The sequence below is a fragment of the Engystomops pustulosus genome, chromosome 9 (assembly GCF_040894005.1).
Source record: "Engystomops pustulosus chromosome 9, aEngPut4.maternal, whole genome shotgun sequence".
Taxonomy (NCBI): Eukaryota; Metazoa; Chordata; class Amphibia; order Anura; family Leptodactylidae; genus Engystomops; species Engystomops pustulosus.
Window position 1 is genome coordinate 11,343,141 of NC_092419.1, and position 14,197 is coordinate 11,357,337.

The 14,197-nt window shown below is 43.5% G+C and overlaps 1 protein-coding gene across 1 annotated transcript in view; it reads left to right on the plus strand.

The window, feature by feature from the left end:
- RYR1 (ryanodine receptor 1) overlaps window positions 1-14,197 on the plus strand; it is a 91,080-nt gene that overhangs the window by 33,532 nt on the left and 43,351 nt on the right. The window contains exons 16-46 of the mRNA XM_072123473.1: window positions 555-650; window positions 1,367-1,485; window positions 1,568-1,701; window positions 1,785-2,026; window positions 2,123-2,315; window positions 2,393-2,609; window positions 2,832-2,936; window positions 3,067-3,170; window positions 3,537-3,620; window positions 3,701-3,860; window positions 3,944-4,091; window positions 5,577-5,782; window positions 6,428-6,602; window positions 6,725-6,933; window positions 7,024-7,385; window positions 7,482-7,611; window positions 8,380-8,540; window positions 9,010-9,175; window positions 9,358-9,444; window positions 9,559-9,785; window positions 10,195-11,080; window positions 11,168-11,368; window positions 11,803-11,911; window positions 12,036-12,185; window positions 12,354-12,627; window positions 12,716-12,830; window positions 13,093-13,225; window positions 13,307-13,401; window positions 13,489-13,624; window positions 13,771-13,957; window positions 14,057-14,168. Coding sequence (XP_071979574.1) covers window positions 555-650; window positions 1,367-1,485; window positions 1,568-1,701; window positions 1,785-2,026; window positions 2,123-2,315; window positions 2,393-2,609; window positions 2,832-2,936; window positions 3,067-3,170; window positions 3,537-3,620; window positions 3,701-3,860; window positions 3,944-4,091; window positions 5,577-5,782; window positions 6,428-6,602; window positions 6,725-6,933; window positions 7,024-7,385; window positions 7,482-7,611; window positions 8,380-8,540; window positions 9,010-9,175; window positions 9,358-9,444; window positions 9,559-9,785; window positions 10,195-11,080; window positions 11,168-11,368; window positions 11,803-11,911; window positions 12,036-12,185; window positions 12,354-12,627; window positions 12,716-12,830; window positions 13,093-13,225; window positions 13,307-13,401; window positions 13,489-13,624; window positions 13,771-13,957; window positions 14,057-14,168 — 5,723 coding nt within the window. The remainder of the gene's footprint in view (window positions 1-554; window positions 651-1,366; window positions 1,486-1,567; window positions 1,702-1,784; window positions 2,027-2,122; window positions 2,316-2,392; window positions 2,610-2,831; window positions 2,937-3,066; window positions 3,171-3,536; window positions 3,621-3,700; window positions 3,861-3,943; window positions 4,092-5,576; window positions 5,783-6,427; window positions 6,603-6,724; window positions 6,934-7,023; window positions 7,386-7,481; window positions 7,612-8,379; window positions 8,541-9,009; window positions 9,176-9,357; window positions 9,445-9,558; window positions 9,786-10,194; window positions 11,081-11,167; window positions 11,369-11,802; window positions 11,912-12,035; window positions 12,186-12,353; window positions 12,628-12,715; window positions 12,831-13,092; window positions 13,226-13,306; window positions 13,402-13,488; window positions 13,625-13,770; window positions 13,958-14,056; window positions 14,169-14,197) is intronic.

Sequence of the window (14,197 nt, forward strand, 5' to 3'; positions counted from 1 at the left end):
GATGATGTTTTTTTCATGGTCTAGTGTGGTGGCTTCATCCATGAAATCTACTTTGAAGTGAGAGGTAAACTGGTTGTATAAAGTCAAGGAGGCAGAGATTTTAACACTGAAGTCAAGCTCTCTCTTCCTTGTAATGCCCATATCATTTTATTTGATGCTCCTGCATCCAGGGACATCACTAACCAGATCTACCGAAGTCCGATGCATGATGTCAATCAAAGTGGCCTTCATTGTTAAGCTCTCCTCCTCCTCGGCTGTATACAACCAATTTAAACTTAAGTTCGACATTGATTTTCTGGATGATGCCACCATACTGGGTCATGAAAGAAAGAAAAACTAGTAGGCGTTACACTGTTTGACGATAATCTGGTGGTGGTTTATTACACCAATTGCTAATGACGGGTTCCCTTTAACCATGGATCATAGAATTTTTGCTTTGGATTGAAAGATCCCTTAAAATAAAATTGTGATTTGTAAATGAACAAAGTTAACAATTTCATCTGTTTGCCCATCAATCCATTATATTTCACTGGGTCTTTGTCTTTGTCGTTCAGCTGCACTTATTAGGGGAAATCGCTCCAACTGCGCCTTGTTCTCCAGTAACTTAGACTGGGTGGTCAGCAAACTGGATCGATTAGAAGCTTCATCAGGTAAGAACCAGAAATTTTGACATGGAAACAATTCTATAACATTCAGTATCATAACGCACAAGGAAGACATCTGGGAGGGTAACTATATGTGACTCGGTAAAACATAGGGGCAGATTTACTTACCCGGTCCATTCGCGATCCAGAGGCGTGTTCTCTGCGCTGGATTCGGGTCCGGACGGGATTTATTAAGGTAGTTCCTCCGCCGTCCACCAGGTGGCACTGGAATACACCGAGCCGGGCTGAGTGAAGGTAAGTGCAATTTTCGTCGACACATTTTTTTTTTCAAATGCATCGGTTTTTCCGAATCCGTCGGGTCTTCGTTCGGCCATGCCCCCGATTTCCGTTGCGTGCATGCCAGCGGCGATGCGCCACAATCCCATCGCGTGCGCCAAAATCCCGGGGCAATACAGGGAAAATCGACGCAAATCGGAAATATTCGGGTAACACGTCGGGAAAACGCGAATCGGGCCCTTAGTAAATGACCTCCATAGTCTGTGGACCTAGGATGTCTTTCTGCCCGAGATGAGAAGAACGTTAAATGGAGGAAGGTACCATATAAACTGATAACTCTACAGTATGACTGCTTGGGGTCTGACCACTGGTACCGATCGTGTGTCCTCTGTATTAGAAATCTGCTACAAGTGCTTGATTGTAAGAGAACCAAGGTCATCGTCATCAAGAATTGTAGCTTGCATGCAAATGTTTTATTGTTACAGGGATTTTGGAAGTTTTGTACTGCGTCTTAATTGAGAGTCCTGAAGTTCTGAACATCATTAAGGAAAATCATATCAAGTCCATTATTTCCCTTCTGGATAAACACGGAAGAAACCACAAGGTAATTGTATAACTGAAACACCCAAGTAATACATTTATGTGAAGACATTTGTCGTTGACTTGTCCCTTCTCCATACCTTCAGGTTCTAGATGTCCTCTGCTCTCTGTGTGTATGTAATGGAGTGGCTGTGAGATCCAACCAGAATCTAATCACGGAGAACCTTCTGCCCCGAAGAGACCTCCTTCTTCAGACCAGGATGGTGAACTATGTCACTAGGTATGTACAGTATAGATGTATATGATATATTTCCCAATGCCCAAGCCTCTATCTAAATGAAGGCAATCTCTGTTGTGTCGTAGCATGAGACCTAATGTCTTTCTGGGGACGTGTGAAGGATCCACACAGTTTAAAAAGTGGTACTTTGAAGTTATTGTGGATCACGTGGAGCCTTTCGTAACTCCTGAGGCCACCCACTTGCGTATTGGCTGGGCACTGACTGAAGGCTACAGCCCTTACCCTGGTGCAGGCGAAGGCTGGGGGGCCAATGGAGTGGGTGACGATCTGTATTCCTTTGCATTTGATGGACTTCACCTTTGGTCAGGTAACCTTAAAGAATTACCTTCTTTTCTGGAGAAGTCAAACAAATCGGTAAGTAGATGTTGTAAATTTCTTTTTTTCTAATCTTCTTATTGTATAGGCCGGGTTTGCCGACCTGTGGCTTCACACAACCAGCATTTGTTGACTGCGGATGATGTGGTCAGTTGTTGTCTGGACTTGACCGTTCCCAGCATTTCATTCCGTTTCAATGGGCACCCGGTTCAGGGCATGTTTGAGAACTTCAATTTGGATGGCCTCTTCTTCCCGGTTGCAAGTTTCTCTGCTGGAGTCAAGTAAGTATTAAGCCTGGTTTAATAGATTAAATGTCTCTCAGAGTGAATCGAGCTTCATGTGTGTCTGTCCTTTGCAGAGTAAGATTTCTTCTAGGTGGTCGACATGGTGACTTTAAGTTCCTTCCACCACCTGGATACGCTCCAGTCTATGAAGCACTTCTTCCTCGGGATCGTATGCGCGTGGAACCCATTAAAGAATACAAACATGACTTTGAAGATATTCGGAATCTCCTTGGGCCCACCAAATCCCTTTCCCATACTTCCTTTGTTCCTTGCCCCGTTGATACTATACAGGTAGGAGACCAAAGTTCCAAAGAAACTTGTCTTCTAAATTATCAGTCATATGTTTTTTGTAGAATGTGATGCTGGATTATCTATGGTACCAACTTTCTTCTTTCTAACTTTTGGTACAATCCAGACCATCCATCACTTGACCCACAACGCCAACCATTTAGACCCCTGATTATTTTGTTTTGTCATTTAGTTTAGTCTAATTTGGAAATCCTGCTTCCATAGATTGTTCTCCCTCCTCACCTGGAACGCATCCGTGAAAAGTTAGCGGAAAACATCCATGAACTTTGGGCCCTTACAAGGATTGAACAGGGATGGACCTATGGGCCAGTGAGTATCTGGCTGATGTTCATCTGATGACGTTTTACTGCATAGGTGCTACCAGTTTCTATATGTTGAGCTATACGCTATGATTATATCTGACAATGATGCTATTTGTATTGCTTTACTATTCCTTTAGATTCGTGATGACAACAAGAGATTACATCCATGCCTCCTTGACTTCCATAGTCTGCCTGAGCCAGAGAGAAATTACAACTTGCTGATGTCTGGAGAGACTTTGAAGTAGGCATAAAGAAGGGTTCTCTTGCCTCTTTTATATTGTTGAGGTGTTGATCAGAGGACTTTGGTAGACATGACATTTGATACAAAACAAAACCGGCCATACATTTACCGGGAAATAGAAGTAATGGGTCCTGAGATGTTTCTAGAAACTAGTTTTAGGTTAAAAGACCTACTTTGCCACTTTGACTACCCGTCGAAGACTTGCTTGCATGTAGCAGTCTTAGGGTAAACTCATACACTGTAGATCTTCTGCTGAAACTGAGACTGTACCATTCATCTGGACTCCACTGTTTCCACTGATCAAATGGGTTATGTAACTTTTTTTATTTAGCAATATATTAAATTGTGTGGTCTTTACCCATGCAGGACCCTCTTAGCTCTAGGTTGTCACGTAGGCATGGCTGATGAAAAAGCAGAAGAAAACCTGAAGAAGATAAAGCTTCCCAAAACGTAAGTGTCGGAAAAGTCCGGATTGAACAAGCCAAATATAGAATTAAAGCAAATCTTACCTAATTGTGCTGCTTCTACAGATACATGATGTCCAACGGATATAAGCCTGCTCCCCTCGATCTGTCGCATGTCAAGCTAACACCAGCACAAAACACCTTGGTGGACAAACTAGCAGAAAATGGTCACAATGTTTGGGCGAGAGACCGGGTGCAACAAGGATGGACCTACAGTATAATACAAGTAAGTAAACCCAAACCTGTTGGGTTCTGTTGAAAGTTAGTGTTTTATTATGGAGATGGATAAACACATCCTTAATCTTGCAGGACATCAAAAACAGAAGGAACCCTCGCCTTGTACCATACAGTCTGCTAGATGAGAAGACCAAGAAAACCAATAGAGACAGCTTGTGTGAGGCTGTACGCACTCTTATTGGATATGGATACAATATAGAACCCCCTGACCAGGAGAGCAGTAAGTCCATTTGAAGAGACATCAATGAATTAAACCCCTTTAAAATTTTTACTCTTTGTTTTATTGCAGTCAATTCATAAGATGAAATGTACAATTGCTCAATAATGTACACTCTGCCCTCATCTAAATGAAAAATCCTGAAATGTTAATATTTTTGCTAATTTATTAAACAAGAAAAACTGAAATTTCACATGGTCATAAGTATTCAGACCCTTTACTGTGACACTTCTGAACCTCCTTCAGATGGCTTTTAATTAAACTGATTGGACTTGATTAGGAAATGCACACATCTGTCTATATAAGACCTCACAGCTCACAGAGCATGTCCGAGCACATGAGAATAATGGGGTCTAAGGAACTGCCCAAGGAGCTCAGAGACAGAATTGTGGCAAGGCACAGATCGGCCAAGGTTACAAAAGAATTTCTGCAGCACTCCAGGTTCCTAAGAGCACAGAGGCTTCCATAATCCTTAAATGGAAGAAGTTTGAGACGACCAGAACTATTCCTCAATCTGGCCGTTCAGCCAATCTAAGCAATTGTGGGAGGAAAACCTTAGTGAGAGAGGTAAAGAGGAACACCAAGATCTCTGTCGCTGAGCTTCAGAGATGCAGTGGGGAGATGGGGAGAAAGTTTCACCATTTCATATGAAAGCCGCATACAGTTTGCAAAAAACACATGGAGGACTCCCTGACAATGAGAAACAAGATTCTCTGTCCTGATGAGACAAAGATTTAACTTTTTAGTATTAATTCTAAGTGGTGGAGAAAACCAGGCTCTGTTCATCACCTGCCAAATACAATCCCAGCAGTGACACATGGTGGTCATGGTAGGGCAGGGACAGGACCACTTGAAGGAAATATGAATGTGGCCAAGTACAGAGATATCCTGCATTGAAAACCTCTTCCAGAGTGCTCTGGACCTCAGACTGGACCAAAGGTTCATCTTCCAACAAGATAATTACCCTAAGCTCACAGCTAAAATAACAAAACAGAGGCTTCAGAACATCTCTGTGACCATTCCTGACCCACCCAGCCAGAGCCCGGACCTAAACCCAATGGAGCATCTCTGGAGAGACCTGAAAATGGCTTCGACCAACGTTCATCAACCAACCTGAAGGGAAATGGAGAGGATCAGCAAGGAAGAGGCAGAGGATCCACAAACCCAGGGGAGAAAAACTTGCATCTTCTCAAAAAAAGACTCCTGGCCGCACAAGATCCAAAGCTGCTTCTACTCATCACTGAGCAAAGGATCTGAATACTCATCACCATGTGATATTTCAGTTATTCTTGTTTAATAACTGAGCAAAAATATCTACAGTTCTGTATGTTTTCTGTAAAGATGGGGGCAGAGTGCACATTAATGAGCAAAAAAACAACCTTTTTTTTAATTGTACCAATTGGCTGCAATGAAACGAAGAGTGAAAAATTTAAAAGGGTCTCAATACTTTCCGTACCCCCTACAACATGGGTTTTCCTCTTTCCTCAGCGGGCCAGGGAGTAACAAAGCCTCGGGCTGAAAGAATGCGCATCTTCCGTGCTGAGAAATCATACGCCATCAAATCTGGGAAATGGTATTTCGAGTTTGAAGCGGTAACAACAGGAGAGATGAGAGTAGGTTGGGCGCGACCTGACGTGCGTCCAGACGTGGAACTTGGAGCTGATGAGCTAGCTTATGTGTTTAATGGATGCAGGGTGAGTACAGAGATTGTATATGGGTCCATAAAAATGTATATACTGTGGTCTGTCTTTTATAGGACTGGATGTGATCCCACACTCCAAATGAGCACTAAAGGTCTAGGACAGCGATGGCGAACTTTTTAGAGACTGAGTGCCCAAACTACAACCAAAAGCCACATATTTTTGCCAAGGTGCCAAATGCCAATTTAAAGTATCTTATTGCTGCCTCTGTGTCACAGATTTGGACGTATTGGCGTCCTGAAGACACCAATACAGTGGCCCCCCTTAACAGGATGAATCACAGGAACTGTGGAGGGGCTTCAATGATAATCCAGCTCTGTCCACTCCTCCTTGCTCCTCCTCTACTTCAAGTCTCTATAAAATAGTGCTGAACACAGCACTTTCTGGACTGCCTGTTACTGCAGGAGGAGGAGTCCTGTATGGTGACCTTTGTGCTGGGTGATGGCCTGGGTGCCCACAGAGAGGACTCCGAGTGCCGGCTCTGACACCCGTGCCATAGGTTCGCCACCACTGGTCTAGGAGACTAGAGACAACCTTTTATCAAAGTTGCTTCCGATCAAAATCCTAACGACTTGGTTTATGTCTCATGATTAATCCTGTTCATTTTGCTTACATCTATTTCACTCCACCTTTCCACAGGGTCAGCGCTGGCACATCGGTAGTGAACCATTTGGGCGTAACTGGCTGCCGGGAGATGTTGTCGGATGTATGATTGACTTGACCGAAATGAATATCATGTTTACATTGAATGGAGAGATGTTGATAAGTGATTCAGGCTCTGAGCTAGCCTTCAAGGATATAGAGATAGGAGATGGTAAGTGTAACACACAATTTCATTGTTGTATTGATTTGAATGCATCACGTTAAGCCAAGAAGAAGCAATGTCCATGAGCATTTACACACTTTCCAATACATTAATCATTCTCTTGTCTTTAGGGTTCATCCCTGTTTGCAGTCTTGGAATGTCCCAAGTTGGTAGACTAAATTTGGGGCAGGATGTCAGCAGCCTTCGCTACTTTACCATCTGTGGTCTGCAGGAAGGTTTTGAACCATTTGCTATCAACATGAAGAGAGAAATCACTACTTGGTTCAGTAAGAGTCTTCCTCAATTTGTGCCGGTGCCTCAAGATCATGGTCACATTGAGGTAAGAATCCATAAGTTTTTGAGAAACTATAAAAATATAAAGACATTGAAGATATTGGATAGTGATCAACCAACATCTGTATTTTTTCAGGTTGGAAGAATTGATGGTACAGTGGACAACCCACCGTGCCTCAAGTTGACCCATAAGACTTTTGGGTCCCAGAACAGCAACACTGACATGCTCTTCTTTAGACTTAGCATGCCGGTGGAATTCTACGAGACATTCAAAATTACACCAGGAGCTACTCCTCTCACTCGTACTTTTACAATTCCTGAAGAAGAAGTCCTAGATGTCGATATGGACTCTGAATTTGAGCTGCTGAAGAAATCTGCAAGTCGCAAAGAAGTAGAAGCTACCAATGAAAAGGAAGCACCTAAAGAACCAACAAAAGATGTGGCAAAGCCGGAGAATGAGAAGGATGTGACTACAGAAAAGACCAAAGGAAAGAGAGGGTAAATAATGGAATATCAATTACCATGACTTGCCGAATGGCCGTCCTGAAAATTTAACCAGTCTGTGACTTACTTTTTACAACCTTATTTTCTCAGGTTCCTCTTTAAAGCAAAGAAGCCAGCATTTATCTCCCCACCTCCTGTTGTACCAACTATGCCTCGCTTGATGAAGGACGTAGTGCCTGATGATCGAGATGACCCTGAGATCATCATGAACACTACTACGGTGAGCTTATTAGACAAAACGTAACATAAGTCCTTGGGAAACACATCACACAGCTAGTAAACGAAGGTTTGCTTGTGGAACATCTCTTCTGACCAACCATGCATGGCCAAGGGTCTACGTGTTCTCATTAGTGCAAGGGGAATGAGCTTTTTCCAGACTCCACAGATGCCAGTTTTAAGCATCTAACTGTTCTGACCATCTTTCCCCAAAATACTGCTAATTGGGTGGAATCCAGAAGACCCCTATAAACATTATGGGGGTCATTAACTAAGGGCCCGATTTGCGTTTTCCCGACGTGTTACCCGAATATTTCCGATTTGCGCCGATTTTCCATGAATTGCCCCGGGTTTTTGGCGCACGTGATCGGATTGTGGTGCATCGGCGCTGGCATGCATGCGACGGAAATCGGGGGGCGTGGCCAAACGAAAACCCGACGGATTCGGAAAAAACGGCGCATTTAAAACAAAAAATTGGTCGCACGGGCCATACTCACATGCACCAGGAAGAGATCAGTGAACTCCGACGCAACTCGGCGGACCTTGGTGCAGCAGCGACACCTGGTGGACATCGGGCGCAGGACCTTCATGAATCGCCGGAAGACCCGAACGCTCGTCCGAGAAGCTGCCGCTGGAACGCGAATGGACCGGGTAAGTAAATGTGCCCCTCTATGGTTGACCAGATTTTCACAAGGTGTAAGCCATTGCTAGCTAGACCAGGAGGTAAAGTTATGAGTCATATTGATCTATTTTTTGTCTCTCTTCTCTTTAGTATTATTACTCTGTAAGAATCTTTGCTGGACAGGAACCCACTGGAGTATGGGTTGGATGGGTAACACCTGATTATCATCTGTATGATATGAACTTTGACCTGAACAAAGTTCGTATAGCCACCATCACTATGGGGGATGACAAAGGCAACATATATAACAGGTGAGTGATGAAAGATGATTAAACATTAGCTCTGAATGTAACCTGGCAAATTAATACACACTAATAAGAGAACATGTCATGGGTGTATACAGGCGGTCCCCTACTTAAGGACACCCGACTTACAGATGACTCCTAGTTACAGACGGACCTCTCTGTCCCCTGTGAACTTTAGTCCCAGGCTGCAATGATCAGCTGTAAGGTGTCTGTAATGAAGCTTTAGTGATAATCCTTGGTCCAATTACAGCAAAAAATTTTGAAACTCCAATTGTCACTGGGGCGAAAAATGTATTTGTCTGGATCTACAATTATAAAATGTACAGTTTCAACTTACATACAAATTTGACTTAAGAACAAGTCTGTGAACCCTATCTTGTTCGCAACCCGGGGACTGTCTGTATACTGTAGAAGAACACATTCCTGCTATGAAGCTTACGTAGGAGACCTAACCATGTTATCTTTACCCTCTCAGTATCAAGCGCAGCAATTGTTACATGGTTTGGGGCGGAGAATTCGGCAACAATACCCAGCAAGCTCGTGTCCGAAAAGAGGATCTTGTGATTGGTTGTTTGATTGACTTAGCAACTGGACTCATGACCTTCACCGCCAATGGGAAGGAAGTTAATACTTTTTTCCAGGTACATAAAGGCCAATAAAGCCACCAAATGTGAATTTACTAAACAACAGTCGTGAACACTCACATGAGTATTGTTGGTTGGGATCTAGAGTCAAAAATGTATTACACTAGTATGGGTAGGTCCGAAATGTAAAAAGTCTCGTTGACTCGTCAGATAATATCCTGCTTTGTCTTTCTTCTTAGGTTGAGCCCAACACAAAGCTTTTCCCAGCTGTTTTTGTACAACCATTGAGCCAGAATTTGTTCCAGTTTGAACTGGGAAAATTGAAGGTATAGAGAAAATATAATTTTAGGGTTTCTTTCCGATAGTTCGGGTGCATTGTTCACCTCTTGTTTGAGTATTTGTACTTTGCCATAGTCATTTTATACTTATTTCTACCGCAGAATATCATGCCTATATCTGCGGCCATGTTCCGTAGTGAAAGTAAGAACCCAGTGCCGCAGTGCCCACCCCGCCTGGATGTTCAGATGCTAACACCAGTGGTATGGAGTCGGATGCCTAATGAATTCCTGAATGTAGAAACGGGGAAGATCAGCGATAGGCATGGCTGGATGGTGGAATGCATAGATCCACTCATGATGATGGCTCTTCATATTCCAGAAGAAAACAGGTAACATCACTTTCTGTAATAAACACTGTGGGGGGAAAGTTCTTAAGTGTTGCTTTAAACACCAGTCTTATTTGTCCAGCATACCGTGTGCCGGATTTACTCATAGGCTCCAGAAAGGAGGTCCACCACTCTATGCCAGGTTTGACAGCTTTGGTCCAATTCATACCTGGTCTGAAGTTCAGGAGAAGTCTCAAACGTATCTGGTGGAGACTTCAGTTAATTTGGCAGGCCTTCACTCCAAAAGTGGCGTGTGGGGCAAAAACATGAGAAAATCGGTGGAAACGCTGATTTTCACAAGCCTTGTCCGTCGGACAAGGTTTCGAAGATTCTCCCTAGTTTTTCCATGGTCCATAAAATTTCTAAAAATATATAAAGATAGTGGCCCTGATTGAATTTACTTAAATTGTAGGTGTATCGATATCCTTGAGTTGTCGGAACGTCTGGACATGCTGAAGTTCCACTACCATACCCTGAAGCTCTACTGCTCAGTCTGTGCGCTGGGAAATAACCGCGTGGCCCATGCCCTCACAAGCCACGTCAACGAATCTCAGCTGCTTTACACTATCGAGAGTAACCACCTCTCAGGCCTGCTTCGCAGTGGCTTCTACGACCTCCTTATAAGTATCCACCTCGAATCTGCAAAGAGAGCACGTCTGACAATGAACAGTGAATTTATTGTGCCAATGACAGACCAGACAAAGAGTATCAAGCTCTTCCCCAGTGATAACAAAAAACATGGTCTACCTGGTGTTGGTATGAGTACATGTCTTAGGCCGGAGCTTCATTTCTCACACACTTGCTTTGTCAGCACTAGTACTGAGCTCTACCAGCTAAGCCCTTATATCCCACTGGATATCCTGAAAATCAAGGCTATTAACATGTTGACTGAAGCAGTATTAGATGGTGGACAACACACTAGAGATCCTGTCGGAGGAAGCGTTGAATTCCAATTTGTACCAGTACTGAAGCTGATCTCCACTCTACTAATCATGGGTGTTTTTGAGGATGACGATGTCCGACACATCTTAAAAATGATAGAGCCCAATGTATTTTGTGAAGAAGAACAAGCCGAAGAAGAAGAGAAGGTGGAGGAGGAGGGAGAGGAGGGTGCAGAAGAAGAGGCTATGGAAAAAAGTGGTGAAGAGGAGGAAGGAGCAGGAGAAGAAGAAGAAGGAGAGGAGAAAAAAGAAGATGGCGAAGAGAAAGCTGCTGAGACAGGAGAGGAGGAGGAAAAAGAAGAGAGTTTAGAAGAAGGTTTACTGCAAATGAAGTTGCCAGAATCGGTAAAGTTGCAGGTAGGTCTTTGTAACCTCTTTTTACATTACAATAAAGCCCCAGGTAATTTTCATAACTTGTGAACCGATTTATGTTTTTCTTTGTAGATGTGTAATTTGCTACAATATTTCTGCGACCGAGAGTTGCAGCATCGTGTGGAAGCCATCATTGCATTCTCTGAGCGCCATGTAGACAGTCTGCAAACCAATCAGAGGCAACGTTACAGAGAGCTAATGCAGGCCTTCACCATGTCTGCAGCAGAAACTGCTCGTAGGACCAGGGAGTTCCGTTCCCCACCACAAGAACAAGTACGGATCAGTGTTTTTTACAGACACACTGGGGCACATTTACTAACCCGGTCCTGTCGCAATCCCGCGGAGTGTTGTCCGACGAGGATTTGGGTCTGCCGCGATTCACTAACATCGTGCGCCCGAGTTCACCTGCTCCTTCCTGGTGCATGTGAGTGCTTGATCTTGCGACACAAATCCTTTTTTAAATTCTGCGGTTGTCCGAATCCGTCGGGTTGTCCGATGGACCGTCCCACGATTTCTGTTGCGTGCGAGCCGGTGCCGATGTGCCAAAATCCGATCGCATGCTCCAAAATCCTGGGGGAATTTGGCGCAAAATGGAAATCATCGGGAAACCCGGCGAAAATGTGTCCAACGGACCTTTAGTAAATGAGCCCCATTATGTTTCTTTTAATCCAAATCCCGAAATTTAACATTTTAATACTCGTTTGCAGATTAACATGCTGGTAAACTTTAGGATCATGGCTGAAGAAGAGTGCCCCGTGCCTGAGGAAATTCGCGATGAGCTGACCGAGTTTCACACTGACCTTCTGTCCCATTGTGGTATGTAAGGCCATATATGTAAGCCTATAGGGCTTTTGTCTAAAGGTGAACTATGAGTAAATAATGAAGCGTTTTAGTTATTTTTTAAAACATATTCAATTTCGTATCCTTCGTGACATTACAGGTGTCCAGATGGAAGGAGAAGAGGAGGAAGAGCAGGAAGACACAAGTCTAACCAGACGTCTCCTCAATCTGCTGGAGAAAGTACGTCATCTACGGGGCAAAAAGGAAGAACCAGAACCTGAACCAGAAGAAGAGGAAGAGCCAAAACCTAGTAAGTGCTACAGACCTCATCGGCACCCGTTTAGGATTCCTACACTTTGCACATGTCCTGTTCATACCGAGGGATGTAATGGTGGAGCACATACGTTGACTCTAAATTAGAAATGATACCCTTGGTCTGTTCTGTGTTCATGTAAACCTTTTATATACCTTCTCTCAGGCACCTTGCAAGAGCTCATCTCTCACACCATGGTACATTGGGCGCAGGAATCTTTCATCCAGAACCCTGAGTTGGTGCGAGTAATGTTCAGCTTACTACACCGTCAGTATGATGGTCTAGGAGAGCTTATCCGAGCTTTGCCTAAAGCCTACACCATCAATGAAGTATCTGTGGAAGACACCATGAACCTGCTGGAGAGTCTGGGGCAAATTCGTTCCCTGCTGATTGTGCAGATGGGACCTGAGGAGGAAAACCTGATGATCCAAAGTATTGGGTCTGTCTTATTACATTGTTTTAGCAATTAAAGAGTAACCTATGGTTGTGTAGTTTTAGTCTCCTCACATTTTCCATCTGTGATTTAGGAACATCATGAACAACAAGGTCTTCTACCAACATCCTAACTTGATGCGAGCCTTGGGAATGCATGAGACGGTTATGGAAGTCATGGTCAATGTGTTGGGTGGAGGAGAATCAAAGGTAAGACAGCTTAAAGACTAGATTGTAATATACAACAAACTTTTGGACCAGAATTTTTATGGGGCCCTTTGTTTGGTATTATGGGGTACAACTAATGGCTGCCAGAGAAACACGCTGGTCAAGTGAAACTCTATTTAACATTTCGTCTTTCTGCAACAGCTAAGAAAATCATGTTCTTTTGTGGATGTTTTTTTTTTAAATTGCAAAAATGGTTAAAAAAAATGCCATATTCTAAAAGAATCTAATTTATTTGTTTTACCAGGAAATTCGCTTCCCTAAAATGGTCACCAACTGCTGCAGATTCCTTTGCTATTTCTGTAGAATCAGCCGACAGAACCAAAGAGCAATGTTTGATCATCTTAGCTACCTGCTGGAGAATAGTGGTATTGGGTTGGGTAAGTAACTCTTCATTACTATAGTACTTCAGGAGACTCGGCAGAGTTGTTTTCTATATTCTTGTTGGATTTTCATGGCAGGTATGAGAGGTTCTACTCCACTCGATGTTGCTGCTGCTTCAGTCATTGACAATAATGAGTTGGCTCTAGCACTTCAAGAACAGGACCTTGAGAAGGTGAGAAAACTTTGTGGTACATTCCTACAATTTTTTGCTCCACCCGGCAGAACAGCAAAAACATTTTGTCTAATCTGTTTCTGGCAGGTGGTCTCCTATCTGGCTGGTTGTGGCCTACAAAGTTGCCCCATGCTGCTAGCCAAAGGTTATCCTGACATTGGCTGGAACCCTGGGGGAGGAGAGAGGTATCTGGACTTCCTTCGATTTGCTGTTTTTGTGAATGGTGAGTTTAACTGGACTTTGGTTTAGCAGGTGTCACATGTTTTGTATTAAAACTTATACCAGTTGAAACTGTAGGCCCAATAGTTCTGAGAAGGTTACCAACATGCACAATTCAGTATATGCACAGATCCCATTCTTAATTTCCAGGAGAGAGCGTGGAGGAGAACGCCAACGTGGTGGTACGTCTTCTCATTCGACGACCAGAATGCTTTGGACCTGCTCTTAGAGGAGAGGGAGGTAATGGTCTGCTAGCTGCTATTGAAGACGCCATTAAGATCTCAGAGGACCCTGCTAGGGATGGCCCCACAGTCAAAAAGGACCGTCGTAGAGAAATGTGAGTAAAGAATATGATGGTCAGCGATAGCATTCTCAGATTTCTTATTGTTTGAGTTATTATTTGCTGCATGTCTGATCACATCACTCCCGTTTCTAGGTATGGTGGAGAGGAAGCTCATGAAGAAAATCGTTTGCACCTTGGTAATGCCATCATGTCATTCTATGCTGCCCTGATTGATTTGCTGGGACGTTGTGCTCCAGAAATGCATGTAAGTTAAAGTAGACCTATCAGAATTGA